This window comes from Dipodomys merriami, unplaced genomic scaffold, assembly GCF_024711535.1.
Source record: "Dipodomys merriami isolate MVZ:Mamm:240054 unplaced genomic scaffold, mDipMer1.0.p SCAF_202, whole genome shotgun sequence".
NCBI lineage: Eukaryota > Metazoa > Chordata > Mammalia > Rodentia > Heteromyidae > Dipodomys > Dipodomys merriami.
Genome location: NW_027203405.1, coordinates 388,749 through 400,450, shown reverse-complemented (window position 1 = coordinate 400,450; position 11,702 = coordinate 388,749). Strand labels below are relative to the sequence as shown.

Below are 11,702 nucleotides of genomic sequence, written 5' to 3'. Positions count from 1 at the left end.
GGGACAGTGCCCAGGCCCTGAGTTCAAGGCCCACGACCTACATTAAAAAAAAAGTGCTGGGGTGCGGTGGCTCAAGGGCAGAGCTCCTGCCTAGTATTTCTGAGGCCCTGGGTTTGACTCAGAACATGCAATCTATCAGTCAATAAATACATATTAAAAACAAAAACGGGCTGGGTAAATGTGCCTAGTGGTAGAGCACTCGCCTTGCATGGATGAAGCCCTGGGTTTGATTCCTCAGCACCACTTACACAGAAAGGGCTGGAAGTGGTGCTATGGCTCAAGTGGTAGAATGCTAGCCTTGAGCTGAAGAGCTGAGGGACAGCACCCAGGCCCTGAGTTCAAGCCCCATGACTGACCAAAAATAAAATAAATTTGTGCTGGTCCTGGGGCTTAAACTCAGGACCTAGACACTGTCTCTGAGCTTCTTTTGCTCAAGGCTAGCGCTCTACCACTTCAACCACAGCTCCACTTCTGGCTTTTTGTGCTGGAGATAAAGAGTCTTATGGACTTTTGTTCCTGAGCTGACTGCAAACTGTGGTCCTCAGATCGCGGCCTCCTGAGTAGCTAGGATGACAGGTGTGAGCCACCAGCGCCCAGCTAAAAGCAATCTGAACAGTAGTTCTCTCACTCAATCACAGACTGCAGTGGGAAGAGTGGGGGTATGCACATTTCGTATTACTTGGTGGCTCAAGGGACCAGCCACATTCTCCAAGTCCCCAGGGGGTGGCTAGGAGACCAGCAGAAAATCTCCGCGGCCGTGTTCCCATGGCAACCCGGCGTGGAGCAGATGGGCAGTGGTGTGCCCCACACACCTGTGGGTTCTGAGCAGTTCCCAAAAGCATCGTCAAATGAGTGAGTAACCGGAGGAGGAGGAAGACCACGGGCGACAGCTGGCGATCAGATGCCACGGTCACATTTGTGGGCTGTGGGCTACCCAGCACGTGGCCAGTCTGAGTCCTGTCTGGGACTTGGTTCCTAGAACGGATGGGAGAATGTAAGGAGGGACTGAAGGTACCTGCTGGCTCCCAGCCCCCAGGGCGCAGCCCATGTCCTTAGGGCTCAGAGTCAAAGTTCACGTTTTTTGTTGTTCTTTTTTCTTGGGACTTGGGTCTTGAACTCTGGGCCTGGGCACTGTCCCTCAGCCCTTCAGCTCAAGGCCAGCGCTCTACCACTTGAGCCACTGTACCACTTCTGGTTTTCTGGTGGTTCACTGGAGATCAGAGTCTCACAGACTTTCCTGCAGCGGCTGGCTTTGAACCTCAATCCTCAGATCTCAGCCTCCTGAGTAGCTAGGATGACAGGCGTGAGCCATGGCACCTGGCTGAAACACCCCGTTTTGTGTCCTACAGATCTAAGTGTCCCACCAACCCGGCCCCTGTTTAAATGAAACCTGCTGCAGGCCAGCGGGAAGGCGCTGCACTGGGAAGTGTGATCGTGGAGGCTGCTTTGAAGTTAAACGGGAGCTTAGCATTGCTATCCAGCACAACGGGTCTGTGCGTGCCCCAGAGATACTTAGGCTACTGTTGGTATCCATTTAGCAGCAGGAAAAGAAACAGCCCCAATGCCCAGGGCTTGGCTGCCCGGAAGGAGATGGAAGCTTACGTACGGAATAATCTGAAAGCCCGGGTCCGGTCTGTGGTTGATGCCTCCGATCCGAACCCCGCAGTCAGGGCAGGTACTTTGTTCCATTGGCTGGCCGCACTAGGGAAGACAAACAGCATTGGTCCACGCACAGAGCCCTGTGCAGGGGCTCTTCCCGTCTACCAGAGGCGGCTGGTCCAGCCTTCCCGGGTGGGTGGACATACTGTTGGGAGGTGGCTGGGGTCAGGGTGGATGTTTACTGCACGTGGGTTGACCGAGGGGAAATGCACACTTGTTTTTATTTTATTCTGTGTTTTATTTTTTTTTTGGGGGGGGAGTTGGGAGGTGGGTCGTGGGGCCTGAACTCTGGGCCTGGGCGCTGTCCCTCAGCTCTGCAGCTCCAGCTTTTTCCGTGTATGTGGTGCGGAGGAACTGAGCGCAGGGCCTCGTGCGTGCTAGGCAGGCGCTCCACCGCTGAGCCACCCTGGGCGGACAGGCTTCTATTTTCACTTCACAAATTCCTCCTTAGCACTCACTGCCATTCCTGCACCAGCGGTCACAGCCTCTTGTGCTGCGTCACCCGCATCTGCTTCCATCCTCAGCTGTCACAATGTCGGATAGAACACCACCGCCCTGTCGCAGAGGGCCAAAGCACAGAACCCTAGAGCTGGAAACACCTGGACAGACCCTTTTTGTTTCTTTTCTTTTCTTTTTTTGTAGGTACTGGGTCTTGAACTCCAGGCCTGTGTGTTGTTCCTGAGCTCTTCTGCTCAAGGTAATCACTTTACCACTTGAGCCACAGTGCCACTTCCGGTTTCTAGTGGTTTATTGGAGATAAGAGTCTCACGGGACTTTCCTGCCTGCCCGGGCTGGCTTTGAACCGTGATCCTCAGATCCCAGCCTCCTGAGTAGCTGGGATTATAGGTGTGAGCCACCGGCGCCTGCCAGACCCTGTTTCTATCTCATTTCCTGGCCTTGGAGGTGCTGAAGCTCAGGAAGAACAGGTGTTGTTCTAGGATTTGCCCTCCATGGCTCTTACTAATAACATGCATTCTGGCAAGGGCGGCTGGGCCGCTCTCCTGTCCTCTGCCGCCTGTGCAGACTCCTCTCTGCCTAGCAACCCGTGGACCGTCTCGTCAGCTGGTAGCCATTCTCCAGGCTGCTGGGAACCCAGGAGTGGCCTCCATCCCACAGCTGGATCTCTGGCAGTGGCTGGGGACATCCTTGGCCCTGCTGGGTGGGAGCGGGGGTGGGGGTGGGGGGGCCTGCTCCTGACGCTGGGGCGTTGGGGAGACACGCTGTTGTCTGACCATGCACAGGGCAGACTTCACAGCACCTGCTGTGTGCACAGCGCTGGAGGGGACTGGGGCCAGCCCTGAGACCACCGTGCCCATGCTTAGCCAGAACCCCTCCCTCTGCAGCAGCAGCTCCCGGGCCTGCCCCGTCCCCTCCTCTCCTTGGAGCTGGAGGAGCACGGTTGAGTCCGATCCCAGACCCCAAGACTCACCTCTCCCACAGAGCACGGGTGGCCATTGGGACAAGCTGTGAAGAGACGAGCAGACTGGCGTTGGCTGGAGAGTGTGCGTCAGACGCCCTCCACAGCCGGAGCTCCCCTCCCGTCCTCACCACAGGCACCGCACAGCCGCCCCGAGCACCCGCTGCGGTCCTGCCTGCAGGGTCAGCTACTGACATGTGCCCAGGGCTCAGCAAAGACACTCGGTGAGGGAAATGCTAAGCTTAAACCTCCAAAGCAGAGGGGAATGAGGTAGCTCACACCACAGGCAAATTGGGGGCAGGATGGGTAGCCTTGTGTATCTTTTTAAAAAAAGACTGTACTATAAAGGTGCTTATGTGGTGCTGAGGAATCGAACCCAGGGCCTCATGAAGGTGAGGCAAGCGCTCTACCACTGAGTCACCTTCCCAGCCCTTGTACCACAACTTTCAAAGCTAGTGTTCAGAGATTGCTTGCTCAGGGCAACAGCATGACCCTCCCCCAGCGGAGGTTACGTCACTGTGTCCTGGGCTGTGAATGCACCTGAGCAACCTGAGCATGCATGGGTCCCCCCCCCCCCGTCTCCTGAATGGCCCGTTCCTCTCTGGAGGCCTATGGTCACCTGTGCCCGCCAGGATGAACCCCAGACCCCCAGGGCAACCCCACGCCTGCACACAGTGCCACCTGTGTGGCCACGGGCTGAAGCTCAGTGCTCACGTCCCAACACTTACTGTACCAGCGGACGGCCTCCAGGCCCTGCCACCCCTGGGCTTGCGCCAGCAGGTCTTCAGGCATGGTTGGAAGGAAAGCACTCTGAAAGGCCAAAGCAGAGGCAACACCGGCTAAGCGCGCAGCTCATGGCTGCCACGCAGCCCGAGCCCAGCACCAGCGAGGACTCCCCTCTCCCTGTCAGATGCTAGTGACAAGGACCCGTGGCCGTGCCGGGAGTCAGCGCGGGCTCCACGAGTCTACGCCACCTCGGTGGGATGACGGATGCAGTCGGACAGAGAGATGGAAAGAGAATTGAAGGGAAAAGGAGCTTTCCCGGCACCCATGGCCACGGAACTACGGCCAGTGTTACTGAGAAATCTGGGGTGAACCTACCGTCATCTGGGCCGGAGAGAAGGCCAGGTTCTTCAGCGGTTCCAATACTTTGTTTTGTCCACACATGAGGACACAGGCGGTGTGAATGGCCAATTCTATCACTGTCCTCTCAAGGCCGCTGTCACCCTGGGCCGTCAGCAACGGCAGAGCATTGTCCACGAGGGACGTGGCGAAGTGCCGGACGCCCTGAGGAGCCAGCAGCTTGCTCTCCTCGATGAATCTGTTCATCGCCTCGCATTGCTGGCAGCGAGAAAGAGCTGACGTTATCATACATCACCTAGAGGGCGGAGCGCTCGCCTGGCACGCACGAGGCCCTGGGTTCCATTCCTCAGCACATACACAGAAAAGGCCAGAAGTGGCGCTGGGGTCCAAGTGGTAGAGTGCTAGCCTTGAGCAAAAGCACCTTGGGGACAGTGCCCAGGCCCTGAGTTCAAGCCCCAGGACTGGCAAGAAAAAAAATATAGCTAATAATAACAATCAAATGATACTTCCAAAATAGATATAGTCAGGCCCCGAGTTCAAACCCCAAAGTGTAAGAATATTAAGGAAAAATGCTATATCCAGACACGGTGGTGTCTGCCTGTAGTCAACAGCACACAGGAAACTGAGGCAAGACTCTGAGTTCTAGGCCTGCCTGGCCACACGGCAAGACCATCTCCAAGAGAAGAGCAAGAGACGCCCTGCGGGGCTCAAAGGCAGCTCCTGGTTACTCCGACACTTTGATTACCAAAGTCAGTGTGGCCAAATTATCACCGACTAGAGACACATTTTTCAAAGGGGGAAAATCCCTGCGCATGCGCCTGGGAGATGCTAGTTTAGTGGACATTCGCCGGTGTTCCTGAACTCGTTGGAGTTCTGACTGCTTTACCAGGAAATCGTTCTTCCCCACAATGAGGTTGTGTGGAATCTATCCTTGATTGGAAACGATGGACATAATTTGTGTTTGTGACTAAAAATGAACGAGAGGGAGAGGAAGAGGGAGTGGAGAGGGAGGAGATGGAGGGAGGAAGCTGCGTCTGAGTGGAATGTCTCACCTCCGGCCTGGGACGGAGGCTGGCGTGCGGGGAGCGGTGCAGGATGGCCACCTCTCTGTACAGGGCCAACAGCAAGAAGGCGGCTTGCTGCGTCCTGGGGCTCCGGCAGGCCTGCCAAGACAAGGGCATCCAGGGTGAAGGCCGAAGGTGCCCCATGCAGCCGCACACATCGGCCCTTCCCAGGCAGGCCTGGGCGCCTGGGCCTTGCGTCTCGAGGGCCGTCCTCCAGCAGCAGCTCTGGGGCTGCGAGGTGCACTCCGGCGATGCTCTGCACGCGCTCTGACCCCACGGCAGACAAGAGGAGCGGCAGGAGGTGACCGAGGTCTGACCTCGCGCGGCACAGAGCCGGGGTGGAGGGTGACTCGCGGAGGAAGCGGCCCAAACGGCGACACGGACACTTCTGTGAGCCGGGACTTTAGCAGAATAAACTGCGAGGCCTGAGTTCAGCCCACCGTCACAGCGGTGTCTCAGCGGCCGCACATCCACGTCCAGCCAACAGTGCCCACACACAAGGCCGCCCCAGAGGCCGGGGGCATCCGACTCTGATGCGTGCTGTCGCTGTGTCGCGCTGAGGGCTCTGCCCACACCCTCCCCACCACCCCTGACTAGCTAGCAAGGGAAGGCGGCCTGGGGCCTGCCTGCCCGGGGAGCAGCTCCCAGCCCATCCTACCTTGAGCGCCTTTCCAATGTCCGGGGTCTTGCATTGCAGCATGGCTTTGCCCACCGCGTCACGAACAGCCTTGTACTCCTCCCCATGAACCAGGAACGCATCTATCTGACCCTGATTCTCCTTCAACAACCCAAAGAGTACAGGGGGTTCATCATGTGGCAGGGGTGTGTGTGTGTGTGTGTGTGTGTGTGTGTGTGTGTGTGTGTGTGTGTGTGTGTGTGTGTGTGTGTGTGTGTGTGTGTGTGTGTGTGTGTGTGTGTGTGTGTGTGTGTGTGTGTGTGTGTGTGTGTGTGTGTGTGTGTGTGTGTGTGTGTGTGTGTGTGTGTGTGTGTGTGTGTGTGTGTTGTGTGCAGGGGGCAGGGTGGAGGGGGTGAGCCGGGGTAGGTGGAGGGTGGAGGGGTGAGCTGGGCTGGGGCAGGGTGGAGGGGTGAGCTGGGCTGGGTAGGTGTAGGGTGGAGGGGTGAGCTGGGGCAGGGTGGAGGGTGGAGGGGTGAGCTGAGCTGGGGCAGGTGGAGGGTGGAGGGGTGAGCTGGGCTGGGGTAGGTGGAGGGTGGAGGGGTGAGCTGGAGTAGGTGGAGGGGTGAGCTGGGCTGGGGTAGGTGGAGGGTGGAGGGGTGGGCTGGGGCAGGGGCAGGGTGGAGGGGTCCCAGGCAGAGGCCTGTGGCCCTGTGGCCCCGTGGCTCACCTGCAGGGTGAGCACAGCTTCGGGGAACACCCACTGGAGCGGGTGTCCGGGCCGGGCCAGGCCCTGCAGGAAGCCCATGCCGCGCCGGCTGCAGAGCCTCCGCACCAGGTACACGCAGCACCAGCCGCCCCCCGCACGGGTGCACAGCTGCTGGACGTGGCCCAGGAAGCGTTGCTTGTCCTCGGCCAGCTCTGGGAAGGGAAAGGGGACACTTAGGACAGGCCTCAAAGCCAGTGAGGGTGAGGGCCGACCCGGGGAACTCCGAGCGACTCATGGAAGGGAGAGCAGAACCCCAGGAACGTGGACCCCTAAAGGAACGGGGCGGAGAGGTGGACACCTGCCTGAGCCCTCCTGATGCTCCGAGAGGAAGTCGGAGGCCTTGTCCAGACACAGCCGGATCCTGGCCACTTCCTGCAGGTATTCCACGGAACCCGATTCACAGTCCCGTCCTCTCAAGAGATACGCGGAAAGGAAGCGCCCCTCCTCTCTCAGGTAGCTCAGCTCGCTGCTCCCGGAGAAAGCGCCTGTCTTCTCATACATGGAGTCCTACACACCAAAGAACAAGAAACAAAAGATGTAGCTCTGTGCCAGTCCTTAGGCTTGAACTCAGGGTCTGGGAGCGATCTCTAAGCTTTTTTACTTTTTTCTGTCAGTCACCTGGCTTGAACTCTGGGCCTGGGCGCTGTCCTAAATCCAAGCCCCTGTACCCACATTGACACCGTTTACAAAAGGAAAACGGGGCAGGGGGGCCTCACACCTCCAGGCAGCTGATAAACAGCAAATACAGTTCCGTCTTGTCTTCAATCAGGAATGTCTTCTTCTCTAACTGGGACAGGTAGTTCTGAACGTAATCTCTTACTTCACGGAAGCTGTGGGAAAAAATATTCCTGGTTATGTCACATCTAGAGACTCAACTTACAAAAGAAAGCATCTGTCTATCTGTAATTCCATATTTTAGGCTGTAATTCCATATTTAGCTGTTTTTAAACAACATGACTTCCGATGCTTTAAAGAGAAACAAACAGAAAAAAAGAAGCTTAGCTGGGCACTAGTGGCTCATATCTATGATCAACTACTCAAAAGAATGAGATCTGGAGGATCACAGTTCAAAGCCCCAGTTTAGGCAGAAAAGTCTGCTAGACTATTTCCAAACAGCCAGATCAGAGACATGGCTCAAATGGCAGAGCACAAGCACAAGTTCAAATCCCAGTGCTGGCAAAACCAAACAAATAAAACAAAGCTCAGGCTCTGACACCCACAGAGGGCTTTTCTTTAGGTAGCTTGCAGCTATTGATATTTATGACATTCATCATTTAAACAGAAGAATTTCAAAAACGTTTGCCAGTGAATTTACAATAACAAGAATAAACGGAGTCCATGTTAACAGACGTAGCAGGTGACTACTCGCTTTTCCTACGTGGAGGTGAATGAAGGAACTGACACTGCTGGAAACACTTTTCTCTGATACTGTGCCAATGCGGATCAGCCGTCCTCTCTAGAGGTCGAGGCCAGACCTGGATAGATCGTGTGTGTGTGTGTGTGTGTGTGTGTGTGTGTGTGCACGCGCGCGCACTGGTACCATGACTTGAACACAAGGCCTGGGCACTGTCCCTGAGCCTTTTGGCTCAAGGCTAGAACTCTACCACTTGCACCACAGTTCTACTTCTGGCTTTCTGGTGGTTAATTGGAGATGAGTCCCATGGACTTTCCATGCCTAGGCTGGTTTTAAACCATGATCCTCAGATCTCAGCCTCCTAAGTAGCTGGGATTACAGGTGTGAGCGGCCAGCTCCTGGTATCAAACTGACACTGTTTAGTGGTCCTGAGGAGTGAACCCTGGGACTTTACATATGCTTGGAACGTGTTCTGTCCCTGGTCTTGGTAGCCAAGCCGGGCAGATCTCGTGATGCTAACACGGTTTTATTGCATAGCGGATCAGGGGACAGGATGCCACCCATGAGCACCGGCACAGATCTCATGGGGTCTTTAGGTATCAGATGCACATCAGCTCACGGAAGAGACACAAGTTTTACAGCATTTTAAATTTCATTACAAAACTTGAACGGTCTCATTGGCTACAAATGCTGCAGTGGTATTGGGGTGATCAGCAAGCTCACTTCTGTGTCCTCAAGACACGCCCCGGACATCCGTGGGCGCGCCAGTCCTCTGCGGGCTGGCCCGGGGACAGCAGCGTCGCTCACTCAGGACTGTGGGGAGTGACTTCCTCAGATTAACAGCCACTGTCTGTCTGTCTGTCTGCCTGCCTTCAACTTGCAGCTGGAGCATTCTTTGCAGGCCTTCCATTCCCACAGAACATGGTAATGTTGCATCGTTAATGGCCAATAAGTGGAACTGACATGGAGAAGATCCATGTCCTTCTCGGTGGGGATCCCAGGACCTCCCGGCCGGCTCCGGGAAGGGCCGGCGTGTTGACAGAAAGGTGACATTGTCTCATTACTCTAAACACGGTTTTGCACTCAGACTGCCCTTCCAGTCTCAGAGTCTACAGCCCCATCTCGTGGCCCCTGCCCCCGCACTGGAGATGTTTCTAGAAGCACACCACCCGGGGGAGCTGCTCCTACCTGTACTTCAAAAGCAGCTTCAGGACCACTGAGCGGATGATGGGCGTCTTGTCCACCACGTCATCGAACGGGGAGAGACACTTGGTGAGTTCCTGCTGTCCTGGAGGCAGAGAGAGAGAGAGAGAGAGTGTAGAATGAGAGAGCGAGAGCGGGAGAGCGGGAGCGAGCGAGCGAGCGAGAGAGGGAGAGAGAGGGAGAGAGAGGGAGAGAGAGGCGGCAGGTGGCGAGTGCCCAGCGCGGTGGGAGCTCACTTTGGGGAACGTCCTGCAGGAGCTGCTTCTGCACGAAGAGCAAGGCCAGCAGGCTGTCCACCACCTTCTTCTGCGGGGGAGCGCCGTCCTTGAAGCACACGGTGGACACCAGGTCCACGAAGAAGCAGTTGCAGAGGTGCCGGAACCGCGCGTGTTTCTCGATCGCTTTCCTGAGGGAGGTGACATCTCAGCCAGAGACCAGTCAGTGGAGGCCAGGGGGACAGGGGACGGGGAAGCCGTGGCTCCCACCTACGATCCTAGCTGCTCAGGAGGCTGAGATCTGAGGATCACGGTTCAGAGCCAGCCGGGCAGCAGAGTCCGCAAGACTCTTATCGCCAATGAACCACCAGAAAACCAGAAGTGGAGCTGTGGTTCGAAGGGGTAGAGCACGAGCCTTGAGCAAAAGAGCTCAAGGACAGTGCTCAGGCCCTGAGTTCAAGACCCACGATGGACAAAAATAAAAAAAAAAAGATTCCAAGCTTACCGGGGCTGAAAAATCTATGATCTCAACTAACCAGCAAAAAGCAAGCTTAGAGACATGGCTGAAGTGTGAAACACCAGACTTGAGCAGAAAAAGCCAAGAGCCCAAGGCCCTGTGTGCGTTCAAACAATGACAACCCCACTCACACATGCGTCCCTAGTCCCTCCGCACAGGCTGGGCTCCGAAACTACCAGACCACGTCTGGATGTCTCCTTCTCAAACAGCTTGAAGAGCTGGATTACCCAGCCACACCCAGGCAGGACAGGAAGGAAAAGCAGCCGATACCGGAGCCAGCCGGCCCACCTAGCACACACCACATCTGGGCCTCCACGTCCAACACCACGGGAAAAGGAAAAAAGACAAGCTACAGCTACATTTGGGAGCTCTTTCTCTGAGTGTTCCGCTTTATTTCTCTTACTTTTGTTGTCTCCAGATCTGCTTTGTTTTGTGCCGGGCCTGGGCCTTGAACTCAGGACCTGGGCACTGTTTCTTAGCTTTTTTTGCTCAGAGTTAGTGTTCTATCACTTAAACCATGGCTCTACTTCTGGCTTTTTTGCTGGTAAATTGGTTCATAAAAGTCTCACAGACTTTCTTGCTTGGGCTGGCTTTGAACTGTGGTCCTCAGATCTCAGCCTCCTGAGTAGCTGGGATTATAGGCGTGAGCCACCAGTGCCTGACTGGGAGAGAAGAATTTTTAGGGCACCTGGTGTCTGGGAAGGCTCTTGAGTTGAATCTGTGTAAAGGGAGCTTTCTGAAGCCAGGCTTTCTACCAAATGAAGGTGAGGAGAGAGGTATTTCTGAATCTGTAGTTGAAAAGGAAAAGGAGAGAAAGGAAGGGAGGAAAGAGGAGATGCCTCACCTGTGTTCCTGGGAAACGGTCGGCGAGAAGTCGTCTGGCAGTTCGGTTAAACAGTAAGGGCACTGCATCTGCCCGGGGGTGAGGCAGGTCTGGATGCAGGGCAGGCAGTACACGTGGTCGCAGGGCAGGCACACGGGGTCCTGGGCGTCTCCCAGGCAGACGAGGCACGGCTGCAGGCCGAACCTAGGACCCAAGAAGATGCTCAGTGGTCACCTGACGCCGCCCCGGAGGACGGCTGGCCCCCATCCAGGTCCCGAGCCGGGGCTCACCTGGCTAAGGAACTGCTGGCTTTGTCCTTGCAGTTACAAAGCAAGTTCATCACAGCCGCAAAAGGCCGGGGCGTCTTGATGTCAGAGTTCTCCTGCAGACACTGGGGTAGGCAGGGGTGGGCAGGGGTGAAGCTGTGCGGGCAGTAAGGTAGGGCAGAGGCAGCAGAGGGAAGGGCCTGCTACGCAGGTGCGGGGCGGGCAGGTCGTGGGGCATCTATAGTGCCAGGCCTTCTGCATTCTTTCATAGTACCGACCCTTTGGCTGCCTTTGCTGACCGTGATGGTCTTTATGTCCAATTTCTGAATTTTTCCCTTCTTCCCTTTTTTTTTTTTTTTTTTTTTGGCTGGTCATGGGGCCTGAACTCTGGCCTGGGCACTGTCCCTGAGCTCTTCAGCTCAAGGCTAGCGCTCTACCACTGGAGCCACAGCACCACTTCTGGCTTTTTCTGCTTATGTGGTGCTGAGGAATCGAACCCAGGGCCTCATGCATGCAAGGCAAGCACTGTACCACTGAGCCACCTTCCCAGCCCTCTTCCTCTTTTCTTTGAAGGTCTACTTCCTACCATTATGAGATATTTCAAATTTTAAATAAGAAGATCACCATGACTGGTGGCGTACCTATCATCTACTTTATTTTTGGTGCCAGTCTTAGGGGGCTTGAAGTCAGGGCCTGGGCGCTGTCCCTGAGCAGTTCAG

The 11,702-nt window shown here is 55.9% G+C and overlaps 1 protein-coding gene across 3 annotated transcripts in view; it reads right to left on the bottom strand.

Annotated features, from left to right (window-relative positions):
• Rnf213 (ring finger protein 213) overlaps positions 1-11,702 on the bottom strand; it is a 96,032-nt gene that overhangs the window by 11,614 nt on the left and 72,716 nt on the right. For 2 of the 3 annotated variants that reach the window (XM_070031596.1, XM_070031598.1), the window contains 14 exons: positions 11,008-11,108; positions 10,739-10,921; positions 9,399-9,568; positions 9,148-9,247; positions 7,324-7,435; positions 6,908-7,112; positions 6,567-6,757; positions 5,882-6,001; positions 5,212-5,322; positions 4,178-4,417; positions 3,805-3,886; positions 3,089-3,123; positions 1,607-1,701; positions 813-975 (listed from right to left, as the gene is read on the bottom strand). In XM_070031596.1, coding sequence (XP_069887697.1) covers positions 813-975; positions 1,607-1,701; positions 3,089-3,123; positions 3,805-3,886; positions 4,178-4,417; positions 5,212-5,322; positions 5,882-6,001; positions 6,567-6,757; positions 6,908-7,112; positions 7,324-7,435; positions 9,148-9,247; positions 9,399-9,568; positions 10,739-10,921; positions 11,008-11,108 — 1,908 coding nt within the window. The other variant, XM_070031599.1, reaches the window with a different exon arrangement.